Genomic DNA, 16,183 nt, shown 5'->3' on the forward strand with positions numbered 1-16,183 from the left:
GCTCACTAGCCACACTGCTGCCACATTTACCAACTCTGACAACCTTTCTTTTCAAAAAAGCAACAACAAAAAAAAGAAATGTAGCTACTTTTGCAAATTTGTTTAGAAAGCCTGAAAAACTTATGAAAATGGACTAAAACGCACAAATGCCCCTTTCGATGAAAATAACTTGTTTTCTCTGTAGGAAAAACACATGGCCTGTCAGCGTGGCAGCATAAATGGTGCATCATAAAATCGGTAACGTCAGTAGCGGTTAATGCTCAGATCAACAGAGGCATAACTTCAACCAGTCATTATTATCTGTTAACTACCTATGATTATCATCCATCAGGTAGCAGGTTAACACTCAGAATGTGTAGTTTTCCCAGGTAATAACAACACAACTCTCAGCTTGGACACCCTGCTGTTTTGTCTTATTTATCTTATTTTTTTATTCATAAACAGCCACATCAAATGCTTTATATGTGGTTTAACTGCACCGGGGAACATAAAAATGAATCAAACAAACCAGACACGTGGCTAAATTACAAAAACTGTTTGATCACTGAAAAAAAGACGATAACAATAATAATCACAACCTTGTTTCACACACTTTAATGAAAAAAAAACACATTTTGCAATTAGAAGACTTGCATGTAACAGCTTTCTGTACAAACGCTACTTGTAGAGACAACTTGTACAACTTCATTGTAACTGATCAGGGTCAGTCCTGACCTAGCCTGCCCATACGCTCTTGGATGTTGGAAAAACTGTGCAACACAGACACTGAGAGAGTACACAGAAAGCTTGGAATTGAACCCACAACCCTCTGGCCGAGAGGCACCACGATGCCACCGCGCTGCCTTAGAGCTGCAATCTGATCTCTGAAAACTCAGTCGAAACAAACCTGACCACGTAGCCAAAATAAATCCAAATACAGGGTGAAATACAATATTACTGTTGGCATTCCACTTCTGGTCAGTACACTGAATTTATGCTCAGATTCAAGGACATCTCAAGGACTTTCAAGGTCGAAGCTAAGAATTACCAAGAATTTGTGCACACTCAGTGATGCAGCAACCCTCCCACTAACACAGTAGGACCTGGACTTTAAAATGCTTTCAGCAGATCCTGGTGCCTCTATGCTAAATTCAACCAAAAGTTTACAATCAGCCTCATCGATTGTGACACTGATGGTGGTGAGGCAGCTTTTTTGGTCAAGACCAACCATCAACCGTCCGGTGTTGATCGGCCGCGAGCCCCAAACGGGGCGAGCTATGTGCCAAGCCCCTGGAAAGGTCACCAGGGAGTGGTTTACATTTTTGAATTTCACTATTTAATTTCGATCTACTTATTAATACAAGATCATATTTAGATTGCTGTTTGTTGAGAAATATGACATTTTCAAGCAACTACAAGCATGTGCCCCAAAATTTAAATATGTATGTTTCAAAACTTAAAAGCTTAAATTCGAGCAATGTCAAGGACTTCAAGCACAAGTGTGAACCCTGAACATGTGCGGTTATTGAAATTTAACCCTGTGTGCACTGAAACTGACAACAGTGAGACATTCTCCTTCTCCTCACAGATGAGTTCTTTAATTTTTGGCACAAAAAAACCCTAAACAAAGCAGAGAAATGTGAGTAGTTACAACAATTATTTGCTGCCCTTCAGAGTCCAACTAATTTGAACAACTGCACAGAATGTGCTCCAGATGTGAAACTAAAAACTTAGAGGCAGCCCATAATGGATGAAGAGCTCAGGCAGCCTCAACACGTGATTCGATGCGAGCCGTTTGTGATGTTTCTGTGATTAGAAGGGGGGAGTTGAAAGGAAAGAGTGAATCATAACTCTAACATCATATCAAACAGCTTCAGATGGAGGCAGACAAACACTGAGTGGAGAAGAAAGGATGGCTGGAAAAAAACAACAAGGAGTCGCAAAAAAACACCTTTTATATTTAAATGTCGGTCTGCAACTGTTTCAAAAGATATATTCCACTATCTCTTTTATAATGTAAGCTTTGAGGATGTGGATGGAGTCAGATTTGGAAGACAGAGGGGAAACCCAGGTTAGGGGTCACAATGTAGAGAATCCAGTGGAAAAACTAACTGTGTTCCTCTGCTGGCTCTGAAAATCGGACAGGGCTTGTAGTTGGGTCTGCAAAAGATCAAAACAATACAGCTTTCCCCTTCCCCCATCTCCCTTCCCCTCCCCTCCCAACCTCTCCCCTCCGCTCTCCTCTACATTCTTCCTGCCCTCTCCTCCCCCACTAAACTGCTCAGTTTTATTATTGGATCCGCCCTAAAATTTGGTGTCTTATTTCACTTCTTTCAGGTTTTCCTCCCTGCCCTATTAAACCTTTTCCTTCTCTCCCCCATATGAGCCTGGTCAATGTTTATTTCTGTTAAGAGAGGTTTTCCTGCCACTGTTGCTTGTTGGGGGTCAGGCTCTGGGGTTCTGTAAAGCACCTAGAGACAATCTTGGTTGTGACAGATGCTGTAAACATAAAGATAATTTGGAATCGTTAGCACTGTCACCTAACAGCCAGAAGAATTTTCTGAGAATAGTCTCCTTGTGGTTGTTTGGGTTCTCTCCAGATGCTGCAGCGTACTGCCTCCAGCTTATTGCCACCAGCTTATTGCCACCATCCAGAGACGTGTAGTTGGTAGCTACGTGACAGGGCTAGTCTGAATTGACCTTAGGTGTGAATAAGAGTGTTAGTCTCTGTATGCTAGCCCCGCAGCCAGCTAGCGACTTGTCCAGGGTGGACCTTGCTTCTTGCCGGTAGGCAGCTGGGATGGGCTCCCGCTACCATCAAGGCTTACAACAGGTCTGTGCTGCTGTGTTTTTCTGCTTCAATGTTTCAGGTGCACTCCCAATATTTTCAGGTGTCAAACTTTGTGCTGGAATAGCCTCCATTAATGGAGCAGAAATAGGTTTTTGGTCTGAAGATCGTCGTGTTGTGAGAAGTACAGTATAAGGCCTCTACCACAGAAAAACCCAGGCTTCTTTTCCTTAAAGGCAACACATTTGGTATTCACTGGGCAAACTGTAGGACTCTGTAGGCAACTGTAGGAATCATGCCAATGATTAAAATGTTAACGCTAATGTAACCCCTGTTACACAGTGGATGTCTTTTAACTATTATTTGCTATTTGCTAATTTCTGTTGTGTCAACCACAAGATCAACAAAATAATTCAACATTAGTTATTAACATATTGAGTAATATATGTGTTAACTCTGTGTCTAAAGCACTAACCAGTGGTAGGCAGACACCTAATGGATTCAGGGTCAGAGGCCGGAGGATACAGGGTGTCACTGGTTTATCCTCTTGGCCTCATTCCTCACGGACCTCCAAGTCTCATTGGGACAGTTCACAGCCAAGTGTGAAGCATCTGGAATGAAGTTTAGCAGCTCTCACTGTGAGAATGTGGTCCGCAGACAGAAACGTGTGGATTGCCCAATCCAGGTCAGAGGCAGGTTACTGCCTCAAGAGAAGATTTGGGATCTCATTCATGTGGGAGACTGAGAGATGATCAGGGTAGTATCTGCAGTACTGCGGATGCTGAACCATTAGACCAACGGAGACCTGAGACATTGTTAAGATATTTTATCTCTCTGCTGGCCTTGGGATGCCTTGGGATTCCCCAAAGGAACTGGTGGAAGTGGCTGGGGAGAGGGGTGTCTAGGCCTCACTGATAAAAAAGAGCAATATTGAAGGTACCTTTTCTTGTAATATCACTGTGTTTAATGAACTAACCAGTCTCAGACAGAAGCCTGATGGACTCCAGCACGCGCTCGGTATAGACTCCAGGTTCATAGTTTTCCATTTCAGCATTGATGATGTGGACTACACGAGCAGCTCGTCCCCTGATGGCTCCTGCAGTTCGGTCCAGAGTGTCAACATCTCCTTCTTGTAGAGCAATTACACATTTGTTGACATCTTCAAGAATGTGGTTTTCTGTACGGAGATAAAAAAATAAAAAAATAAAAACTTTGTTCAAAAGTCAACAATAACAGAACTGCAAATATCTAAAGATGTTTCCATAGATGTTTTCCATAGATGATCCATAATCAATGAGCTCATTGTGGCTCAGTGCGTCTTACCTGACACAGACAAGAAGTCGTCGACAGAGGTGATGTCATCCACAGCTTCGGTTAGGATGCGTACCTGCTTCTCCCACTGATCTTTGAACACATCCATATTGTCCTGAGCCACTTTGCTTTGGGGTCGGGCAGCCAAAGTCAGAGCTGCATTGATAACCTGGAACGGGAGAAAGCACTATTTACTTTTGTTTTTCTTTTTTTTCCCCCAGGCAACACATCTTCAGAACTTGTAATATTAGAATCATCTTTCATTGTTAAAAAAACAACTGCTGTTTGTGGTTTGTCCACTGCGTTCTGTGAGCGATAGATGAGTTCAAGAGAAAATCAACTGATGTGTCTGATTTTTTTTAAAGGCTAAACATAGTATCATTTTTAATTGTAGATACAAGACACAAGATACAATAGTGGTAGGCCTCATTAATAGCAAAAACCCGATTTTATCATTTTTTTCCTTTCTTTTTGAGCTGTTGTTTGAGTTAAACTGTACTGCTACAACAAAAGACACCCAGAATGATGAGCTGCTGGAAATGATAGAGATGAGCAACGACAAGACAACAGATTGAAGTATTTGCTTTGTTCCTCCTTCCAAGCGTCCCTCTATACTGTGTGTGTTTTCTGTCTGAATGTAGCCAAGAGGTATCAGGAGATGGTTTCACAAAAAGTGGTTTTGGTGTTTGCAGGTAAACACAGAGGGACCTATAGATAGGATCTTCAAGGGCATCTGGACTTATGGGAAAACACTGCTGGAAATATTGGAAGCCATTGAGTTGAACTCTTCCAGCACTACCAGCTCTACCGATACGGTCTTTATTAATGACTCTCTATTCCTTCCATCCAGCTGGCCATGTTTGTTGCTCTGTCATCTGTTGGTTTTTTCGGCAAAAACCTATTAGTGTGAATAAAAAGTATCCAAATAATTTGACTTGTGGTGCTGTACAGAGTTTTCCTCACCTGTGGACATAGGCTGTCGATTTGGGTTGCAGCCATTCGGACTAATTTTACTCCTTCTTCGTTGTTGGAGATGGAACATGCCAGATTGGCCACCTGGGGAAAACAAAAATAGGAAGCATAAAATGGAGGTAACAAGCTCAGTTGGAAGGCAACTGAGGTGGGAGCCAGGGACGTGGAACTGGAAAGTGGGCTTGTCGCAGGAAAGATGCTGGGACATTTTCTGAGCACTGAGATGCCTTTGATCAAAATACTGAATCCTCAAATGCTGAGAGCAACTCTCCCTTACTAATTCTGACACCTCCCCCTCTATAATCACATGTGCATGTGTCCTTTGTATGTTCGTGTACAGTGCATGTGTAAGAAGAGGAAGTTCTCATATTGAATTAATGAAGAATGCTTCTTGTAAAGGTCATGAGCACCAGCAGGTCGTTTTCTCATCCGGACAGCATCCTGTCTTTACGACGTGACAAATAACATGTTGGAGATTGTTGCTGTGGAAATTCTGGATGGTGGTTGCGGATCGGACAAACTGCAGACTCAGGTGACTTATGTTGAAAGGTTTTCTATGGTTAAAGGTTAAAGGTTTACTATGGGTTTTGGGTCTGCAGAAAAGAAACCAGGCCTCCAGCAGCCGGTGGTGCAACTTCCATGAGCTGGGCGTCATTATCCAAGAACTCTATGGACAAAAGTGCACAAAAGCTTTAAGGATTCACATTTACACACCAGAAGTGCTTTTGTTTTTTTAAATAAACAAACTGGGTTATCAGGTTATCAGTTCTCACTTAGTTCCTTTATGCTGTATATAACAACAACAACAACAAAAACAACAACAACAACAACAACACCAACAACAACTGTGTAGCCTGCTCTGCCTCAGATGCAAGAACAGCCTGCACCGAGTGGGTGTACATTCATTGCTTGCATGTTCGGGAACTGTAGGTCGCACGCTCAAAAAACCGTACACCAAACCGTGTGTGGTGGCGTGGTGGATTTTACTCTGTGGAATCAAGACCGTAACTGCAACGGTGCCTGAGCAATACCCAAAAGACATCCACTTCCTCCATTCTTTCAACTAACAGGGAGTGGCTTTTTTAAATAATAATTGGGTGTCCCTGGGGAGGCACTGCTACCCTCCTTTTAGTTTCGTCAAAAAGTTTGGCATGTATCTCCTAGACACTTTGGCGTTGAGACACAACACTTTTCCAGAACCTGGGTAAATTATGGGAATCGGTGGCTGTGACTTGTCTTGTAATTATTCCTGGTGGGGGGGGGCAAAGATATACCGTAAATTCTGGACTACAGAGCGCATTTGATTAAAAGCCGCATAATCTAATTTTAGAAAGAAAATCTATTTTGTAATTATACAAGCCGCACCAGATTTTAAGGCGCAGGTATCCCACGTAGTAAAATGAAAAATTAGATCAAAAACATAAGCGGTCCAAATCGGCGTTTGAATACCGATGGTTCTGATCACGAATCAGCGTGTGTGTGTGTGTGTGTGGGATGGGGGGTTGGGGTGGAGCTGCTCACAGGCAGTGGGGACGGGAGGCGCTGCTCACAGGCATTGTGTGTAGGCGCTGAGGCGGCACAGCATGCACTCATTTGGCTTGGTGGTGGGGGGCAATAGGCAGATATCGGGAGGCAAGAGGCAGGGATGGGTCAGAGCATCAGGCACACCCTCACAATTTCTGTGGAATTGTCTAGTTTAAATTATTGTTGCTCTGGTGTGTTAAGGTTGGATGTTGACAGCTACAAATTTCATTGACAGTGATTGTTGCTGTAAAATTTTGGCATATGGCAAAACAAATCTTGAGTCTCAAAAATGAAAACAGGTCTGTGTTACTGACGCAGAGGCCCAATGGGCAGTTGCGTGATGGTCTTTGTGCAGCATCGGCTCATAATACCATTCACCAGGTAAGCTGCTGCAGCCGCCACTCTGGCGGCTCAACCTGAGCTGGCTGCTGTTCCAGGTGGTTGAAACAGGCACCTCACGCAGGCAGGGAGTTTGTACTCTCAACACAGAAACTTGTAAGTGCTGACTGAACCCATTAGCAGTGGTTAGCACCATTACCGCACGTCCTTCTTGACGTGAGGTAATGGTGCTAACCACTGCTACCCTCTACGTCACGTTGGATGAAAAGCATGCTGATGCTCATTCAAAACACATTTCAGATAAAGATTGCTTCCTACATGCTCATCTCTGGCATTTTAAAATTTCAATTTAAAATTCCATTTCCATTTAAAATTTATACAAACAATTCCAAACTGAAGTATCATAAACCAGCAAATAAGTCAGATTTTAGCATGATGCTGGGATTTGAAATTGAGCTAAATGGACAAACACCTGTTGGCAGCTGGAGGTGTCAAACTGAATTAACACATCTAATATGTCACTGGTTGAGGCAAATTAAGAGAAATCAAGTATATGTATGAGGATTCATGCTTAGAGCACTGTCTCTGTGCTCATGCCAGCAATGAGCACTGCAATGGATTGCATTTTTTACCTGAACTTGGCTGGACCTAAGAAAACAGATTAATACAATGGTTGACTGCCCTGACAAGAACAGCGGAGCACTACTATGTAGCTTTGACTGTAATGGTGGATGACCAGCAGGGAAGAAAACATCCCAAATATCCTTCTTTACTTTGGTAGCTTAGCACGAGAACAGCTGCTTGAGTGCTGCTTCAATAAAAACAAAGGGACAGTGGGCTTTCTGGAAACTGGAAACCAGCCTTGCAGCTCCACTCCATTTTACCAGACACAGGGAGCTGGGACCTGGCCAACACTCCAGCATCCAGCCCAAAATACTAATTGCAATCATCTAAAGAGGTGTTTCTTCTTTTAGCTATTTGTTTCCAACGACAGGAACGAAAAGACATTCTAGAAGGCTCACAACTAAACCACATATGCCTAATTTTAATATTTTGAGTGTGTGTGCGCATTCCTGCTTGTGTGTGTGTGTGTGTGTATGGGGGGTGGTGATATTTTTAGCCTGCTACAAAGGACTATTGATTTCTGTCACTGGCCCAGCCTTCATCAAACTAGAACTCCTGGATAATTCCAGGAGTTCTAGTTTGATGAAGGCTGTCACTGCAGTTCAGAAAATGGATATTTCCATGTACTTGTGTACCCAAATCACCAGTATGGGTAGTTGAAACTATACGTGATCCAGACATTGATGCTCTTTTGTGCCACCCACATGCAGGCGGTTTGTTACAACTCAAATCACTTCAACCTCATCCGACTGACACTATAGATGAACATGAAGATCGCATTAACAAACCCAGCTTACAACAGCCTGGATACCTGCTGCGCCTCTTTCTGCAGAAATACGACAACAACAAATACAATTCACAATTCCCATAATCCCTATATCTTCTACAGGCATTTCTGGCAGCTAAGCCATAAACCTCCCTTCCAGTAATGAACTCCCAAGAAAGACTAATAGAGTCAGTGTCATCCAGATGCAGGGTAGCACCACTTTCCCCCATAAATCAGGAACTGGAAGTGAGAAAGGAATTAATGTCAATGTAAGACGCAATCAAGTTGTGGTAACACTGAACTTATTAAGTTCCAGCGACCATAGTTAGGTGCATTCCGGGGGCCAGAGCGGGCGACATAGAAGCAAATTTATGGCTGCTGGCGAGACGTAACCGTAAATTTGGTAAAGTTATTATTCACGTCGGAGCCAACGACACCCGGCTTCGTCAGTCGGAGGTCACTAAAATTAACTTGAAGTCGGTGTGTAACTACACAAAAACGATGTCGGACTCCGTAGCATTCTCTGGTCCCCTCCCCAATCTGGCCAGCGATGAGATGTTTAGCCGCATGTCATCGCTTCGTCGCTGGCTGTCACGGTGGTGCCCCGATAACCAGGTGGCCTTTATAGACAATTGGAGCACCTTTTGGGGAAAACCTGGTCTGATTAGGAGAGACGGTGTCCATCCCACACGAGATGGTGCTTCTCTCATTTCTAGTAATCTGGCTAATTTTATTAGACCCAAAGTGACCTGACAATCCAGGGTCCAGACCAGGATGCAGAGTTGTAGTCTTACACACCTCTCTGCTGCTTCCTTAGAACCCTCATCCACCAACAATAACATATTTAACACTATAGAGGTAGTCTCTGTTCCACGGTTAAAAGTTCAGCAAGCACAGAGCAGGGGAGCGGTCAATCACCAAAATCTTATTAAAATTAATACTGAAGCACAAGTTGGAGAAACTAATATCACAATTAAGTGTGGACTGTTAAATATTAGATCTCTTTTGTGTAAATCCCTGTTAGTGCACAACCTGATAGCGGATCATCACATTGATTTATTTTGTCTTACTGAGACCTGGCTTCAGGAGGAGGAGTATGTGAGCTTAAATGAATCTACTCCTCCTACCCATCTTAATTATCATATTCCTCGTGTTACTGGTCGAGGAGGGGGAGTGGCAGCAATCTATCACTCCAAGTTATTAATTAATCCCAGACCAAAACATAGCTTCAGTTCATTTGAAAGCCTGACTCTTGGCATCACTCATCTGAACTGGAGGACAGAAAAGCCACTTCTGTTTGTAGTTGTATATCGGCCCCCTGCTGGGCCACATTCAGAGTTCCTGTCTGAGTTCTCTGATTTCTTATCTGACTTGGTCCTTAGAATGGAAAAAGTCATTATCATTGGAGACTTTAATATCCATATGGACGTTATCAATGACAGCTTTAGAAATGGCTTCATTTCATTACTTGAGTCAGTTGGTTTCCTCCAGCAGATAAACCAACCAACTCACAGCTTTAACCACACCCTAGATCTAGTTCTGACTTATGGTGTTGAGGTAGAACATGTGTCAGTGTTCCCTCAGAACCCAGTCTTGTCAGACCATTCTTTGATCACTTTTACATTTATGATTAAGGATTCTTCTATGCTCAGAACAAAGTCTTACTACAGCAGATGTCTTTCAGATAATGCTGTAGCTAAGTTTAAGGAAGTGATCCCTGTGCTGATCCCAGGACCACCGTGTGTTTCCCCAGGGATCAATCATTATAATCTTAGCCCTGCTGAGGTTGACTCTATTGCTGAAGGTGCAGCAACCTCACTGAGAATCACGCTTGATTCTGTTGCCCCCCTGAAAAAGAAAATAGTAACTCAGAGGAGGTGTGCCCCCTGGTATAATTCACATATCAGGACCCTCAAGCAGAAAGCGCGAAGACTGGAAAGGAAGTGGCATTCTTGTAAAATAGACAGCTACCATGTAGCCTGGAAAGACTGTCTATTAGTTTACAAAAAGGCCCTTCGCAAGGCTAGAACAGCTTATTTTTCTTCTTTGATTGAGGAAAATAAGAACAACCCCAGGTTTCTTTTCAGCACTGTGGCCAAATTAACCAAGAGTCACAGTGTTTTAGATCCACGTATCCCTTCTTCCCTGAGTGGTGAAGACTTCATGAGCTTCTTCACTGATAAAGTTCTAGCTATCAGAGAGAAAGCTAACCAGGCCATCCCAACAACTGGACCATCACCAGATGTGCCGACTGTGGGAACATACAGGGTCTCCAACGAGCCCTTAAGCTCCTTCAGCCCTATATATTTTTCTGAGGCGTCATCGCTAATTCAGAAATCCAAGACCACCACGTGTCTTTTAGATCCCATCCCAACACACCTGTTGAAGGATGTTTTACCATTGATAGGCAGTTCTATCCTGGACCAGATCAATGGTTCTTTAGTGTCAGGTTATGTACCCCGGTCCTACAAGGTGGCAGTGATTAAGCCGTTGCTTAAAAAACCATCACTGGATCCTGATGTCTGAGCAAATTATAGGCCAATATCCAACCTTCCTTTTATCTCAAAAGTTCTAGAGAAGGTGGTGGTGACTCAGTTACTGGAGCACCTGCAGAGGAACAGCCTGTTTGAGATGTTTCAGTCAGGCTTTAGAGCTCACCACAGCACAGAAACAGCACTTCTTAAAGTCACTAATGACCTTCTCATAGCTTCCGATCATGGACTGGTCTCTATGCTGGTTCTGCTGGACCTCAGTGCTGCTTTTGATACAGTTGATCACAGCATCCTGTTACAGAGACTGGAACATGTGATTGGGATTAAAGGGACAGCACTAGACTGGTTTAGATCATACTTATCTGATAGATACCAGTTTGCCCATGTCCATGGTGTTCCCTCCTCATACAGTAGGGTTAGCCATGGAGTTCCTCAAGGTTCTGTACTCGGACCAATCCTCTTCACATCGTACATGCTTCCCTTAGGGAACATTATTCGGCAGCATGGGATAAATTTTCATTGTTATTCTGATGACACTCAGCTCTATTTATCCATGAAACCCGAGGAGACAGAGAAGTTAGTGAAGCTCCAGACCTGTCTTAAAGACATAAAGTCCTGGATGTCTTCAAATTTCCTCCTCCTTAACCCAGGAAAAACTGAGGTCATGGTGTTTGGTCCTGAACCTCTCAGGGATAGATTAGATCACATGATCACTCTAGATGGTATCTCATTAACATCTAGTCTCTCTGTGAGGAATCTAGGAGTAACTTTTGATCAAAATCTCTCCTTCAACTCACACATTAAATTAGTCTCTAGAAGTGCCTTTTTTCACTTGAGGAACATCACAAAGATCAGGAAGCTGCTGACGCGGAATGATGTTGAAAAGTTAGTCCATGCATTTGTTACTTCCAGGCTGGACTACTGTAACTCTTTATTATCAGGGTGTCCAAACAACTCTTTAAGAAGCCTCCAGTTGATCCAAAATGCTGCAGCCAGAGTTCTGACAGGTATTGACAAAAGAGATCATATTACTCCTGTACTGGCGTCGCTTCATTGGCTGCCTGTTAAATTTAGAATAATTTTTAAAACCCTTCTTTTGACCTACAAGGTCCTCAGAGGCCTAGCTCCATCCTACCTGGAGGAGCTAGTGATACCTTATCAGCCCAATAGACCGCTCCGCTCTCAGAATGCTGGTCTACTTGTGGTTCCCAGAGTTTCCAGGAGTAGAATGGGGGGCCGAGCATTTAGCTACCAGGCCCCCCTGCTATGGAACCAGCTCCCTGTCCAGGTACGGGAGGCTGACTCCATCGCTACTTTTAAGATCAGACTCAAAACCTACCTCTTTGAAAAAGCTTATTGTTACTAATTCAGTAGTTCCAGTTACTATCATAGACAGACAAATTATCATACTTAGGGGGTCGTCTAATCGTTAGGTCACATCTTAGTTATGCTGTTATAGGCCAAGGCTGCCGGGGTCCGGAAACATGATCACCTGACAGGCCTCTGTCACTCCACTGGGTCATGGTTTCCTCTCCTCTCCTCTCCTTTCCTCTCCTTTCCTCTCCTCATCAAGCAGACTAGTTATGCTGATTCTTGTGTAGTTTTTCTGCTTCCCCCCCCCCCTATTTATTTACAGGTATCGCCGCCCTCGGAGCTGCATAATGACCTCCGGCCCCGCTGAAGTGATTGTGCATCATATTTTTTGTGTGTGTTTCTGTGCTCTGTGCCTCTCCTCTCCTCTCCTCTCCTCTCCTCTCCTCTCCTCTCCTCTCCTCTCTCTCCTCTCCTCTCTCTCCTCTCCTCTCCTTCTCCTTTTCCCCTCCCTCTCCTCTTCTTTCCTCTCCTCCTTCCCCTCCTCCTCCTTCGCCTCTCCTCTACCTCCCCTTCACTCTACTTCTCCTCTCCTCTACCCCTCTCCTCTCCTCTCCTACCTATCCTATCCTCTACCTGTCCTCCCCCTTCTCCTCTCTCTTTACCCAGCCGGCCATCAGCAGGAGGGTCCCCCTACATGAGCCTGGTCCTGCTCAAGGTTTCTTCCTGTTAAAGGGGAGTTTTTCCTTGCCACTGTTGCTTGTCTGGGGTCAGGCCCTGGGATTCTGGAAAGCGCCTTGAAACAATTTTGATTGTATAAGACGCTATATAAATAAAGATTGATTGATTGATTAAGCCAGGAACCCTGATATTTTCTACTAATTTTTAATAAGATTCAATCTAAATGTGTTTATTGGTGTTGTTAGGGGCTACGTTGAATAAGGCTTCATATTTGAGCCAATTCTGAAGAAATAAGGCTTTCCACCCTCCACACACACGCACACGCACACACACACACACACAAACACAAACACAAACACAAACACAAACACAAACACAAACACAAACACAAACACAGACATGCACGCACACACACAAGCCAGCATGAAACCTCCACAGTAAATAAATGTGTGTCACGATAGAGGGAGCAGAACACCTAACAGGGGAATATAGAATGGAGTCCTGGTCTCATAGGAGTGCTTCTATTTGTTGGAATCAGGAGCTGTCAGCTCCCAACTCGGATGCCTGTGTGAACAATGTATTGGCCAGTGCTGACATAAGCAGGTTAAAGTGTATCACATTAGGGAACACAGGGTGTCAGGGCAGCAAATGGTTCAATGCTTTTCAAGGGACTGCCTTCTCTCTATAAAACATGTCTCTTGATAGAGAGAAAGAGGAGAGGAGAGGAGAGGAGAGGAGAGGGAGGAGAGGAGAGGAGAGGAGAGGAGAGGAGAGGAGAGGAGAGGAGAGGAGAGGAGAGGAGAGGAGAGGAGAGGAGAGCAGAGCAGAGCAGAGCAGAGCAGAGCAGAGGAAGGGAGAGAAGAGAAGGGAAGAGGAGAGGAGAGAAGGAAAAGAGAGGAGAGCAGAGGAGGGAAGGGAAGGGAAGATGAGAGAAGAGGAGAGGAGGAGAGACGAGGAGAGCGGAGCACAAATGTGAACACAGCAAGACCTTGACATTTGTCCATGTCACATCCCCGTGTCTCCTCACATCTGTCTAAGGAATACGAGAAGCATGATTAGTGGAGTTAGATAATAAAGGCATGTGGTGGGAAAGGTCAACTTTGTCATCCCTTTATAAGTCAACCTTTGAATTTGGGATTGGTTTAGTGAGTTGAAATGACCAAAATAGGAAGGAACTTCAACAGAAGCTGGATTAACTGGGGTTTTAAGAAGGAAGCAATGATATCATATTCAGTGACACCCTCGCTTTCGGAAGAAGAATAAAACAATGACAATTGAAGGTCTACAGTGACTCTTTAATTCCAAGCATCTGCCTTCGGAGAAGAAAAACACAGATGAAAAGGATGGAGGTCTTAAATTTGTACCACAGGGAAAGTAGACGTGCCACTATTTTTATAGTAACGCCTGCTCAATTTTCCCACAGGTCATCATGGATGTGTGAAGCTGCTAAGGCCCTTCTCACAGTGGTGGTTAGAGTGAACTCACTCTGGAGACAGGTGACAAATGGTCCCTCTCAAACCCCCTCCCCTCCCTGTGCCCCTCATTCACATTAGCCCAAACCCTTTAGAGGAGCCCAATCAGCCCAAATACATGTGCACATATGGGAGGAAGTGGGGCTGCATCATTAATGGAAGGTGATTCATAGTTAGATGATCATAAATAACCCCTTGTGTGCTTTGATCACCTATGTTTTGCAGTGGGGGAAAAAACACAAGTATATTAGAAAATATGATAAAAAGTGAGATCTGCGAAGACCTAGATTTCATATTCATTGTAATGAAAAAGAGTAAATGGAAGATGTGAGTGACCAGACAAAATCACATTTGCTATCACCACAAGCCTTTGATGCAGTGACAGTTAATTACTTCATTAAGCAACATACTTAACTTTTGCCCTGGGTCTCCAATTAATTGAATCCCCCAGGATCCCCTGGGCGTACTTATGACTAAAGTGTTCTGAGGCCACTGAATAAAGGGTGGGAGCAGCTGAGCTTCAGAAGCTAAAGCTCAGTTTTCAGCTGCTTCACTTTAACAAAACAAAAGATCAATGACGATTATTGCAAACTAAGGAATGCTGGAAATAGCATCCACAAAACCCAAAGAAACAAACGACCTCACGACTAATTTTGGCCCTATGTTGCTATTAAACTGGTTGGAGAAACACAAATAGCATGACGCTGTCTTGTGACCAATTAGGGTCCAGCCAGCAGCCTTGAAGGTTATAACAACATTATGGACTAAAGCCTCTCAGCACTGGACAGGACCATTAAAAGTGAAAAAAAGACCCCAGTGTCCTGTCTTGCACTATCAATTGTCCCCAACTAACATCAGGCTAGTTACAAGGGTGCAACTTCCAAATATGTGCAAATGCAGTGACCTGCTCATAGATTTGAGATTTCAGTGAAATCAAATGCATCTTAAATAAATTCAAAGGTTAAAGTAACAAAACGATCAAATCAGATCTGAGTTGTCATTTTATTTACAGCTTTGGCCCCAGATTGGTGTCACAGTTGCAATCACTTCTGTGCTTCTGTGGTCTTTACCACCGAACATATATGCAGCACACAGACAATGGCTGGGACAGAAACACAGGGGCAGCAGTGCAGCTTTGACAGCATGGAACGGAAAAGGACCTGATGATTGACTTCGATTAGTTCAAATGCCCACAAGTCCAAAACAACGACAGCCCCAAAACACAACGCAGAGGGATGCAAATGGTTTGCAGATGTGTGAATTTAGCAGCACACTGCTAAGTTGGTCATGAGAAAAGGTGAGCTAATGTACCAAAAAACATCGCTCAGACAAAATAAAATTTCAGGGTAACTGGCTGGAAATGGCAAAGCCAAGAAGCCTTGGAATAGTTGCCATAGTAACAGCTGTAACTCCTCTTCAGTGTTGTTGCACAACTGTAGTGTCTTTGTGCTTGTTTCTATTTATTGCTGCCCAAGCGACTTCCCCACTGAATGAAGTGTGACCATCTATGCTGTGGTCATAACTTGTCTTTTTAGAATTGGCTTTATTTAATGACACAACACTTCCAATGTGCTGAGTTGTTACTGGACATTACAAACAACAACAAACATTTATTTAACAGTTTACTTTCTTTAATAGAGGCTGATGGCCTCAGAGTGTCGGTATCTGTCATTAGGAAGATCGAGATTACAGGTGTAACATCAACAAGAATTTGTGAGACGAAAGCAGTTGGACTTTGAAAAATAATTGCTTTGGTGCATCTCCAAGCTTGCAAACCCTGAGTTCAATGAAGCATTTTTGTGTTGTAGGCTCCCAGGACACCCCCCACCCAAAAGGCTAATGACAATGCCCCATGACTAAGACAGCTTAGCTGACTTTGCTCGTACCCATGAATGCAACAGAAACATTGACATCAAGGAGAAAG

The 16,183-nt window shown here is 43.6% G+C and overlaps 1 protein-coding gene across 3 annotated transcripts in view; it reads right to left on the reverse strand.

Moving 5' to 3' along the window:
- The window catches only part of ctnna2 (catenin (cadherin-associated protein), alpha 2), a 244,686-nt gene that overhangs the window by 43,762 nt on the left and 184,741 nt on the right, over window positions 1–16,183 (reverse strand). For all 3 annotated transcript variants that reach the window (XM_057035872.1, XM_057035873.1, XM_057035871.1), the window contains 3 exons: window positions 5,042–5,134; window positions 4,091–4,247; window positions 3,744–3,944 (listed from right to left, as the gene is read on the reverse strand). In XM_057035872.1, coding sequence (XP_056891852.1) covers window positions 3,744–3,944; window positions 4,091–4,247; window positions 5,042–5,134 — 451 coding nt within the window. The remainder of the gene's footprint in view (window positions 1–3,743; window positions 3,945–4,090; window positions 4,248–5,041; window positions 5,135–16,183) is intronic.

The sequence above is a fragment of the Takifugu flavidus genome, chromosome 6 (genome assembly GCF_003711565.1).
Source record: "Takifugu flavidus isolate HTHZ2018 chromosome 6, ASM371156v2, whole genome shotgun sequence".
NCBI classification, from domain to species: Eukaryota; Metazoa; Chordata; class Actinopteri; order Tetraodontiformes; family Tetraodontidae; genus Takifugu; species Takifugu flavidus.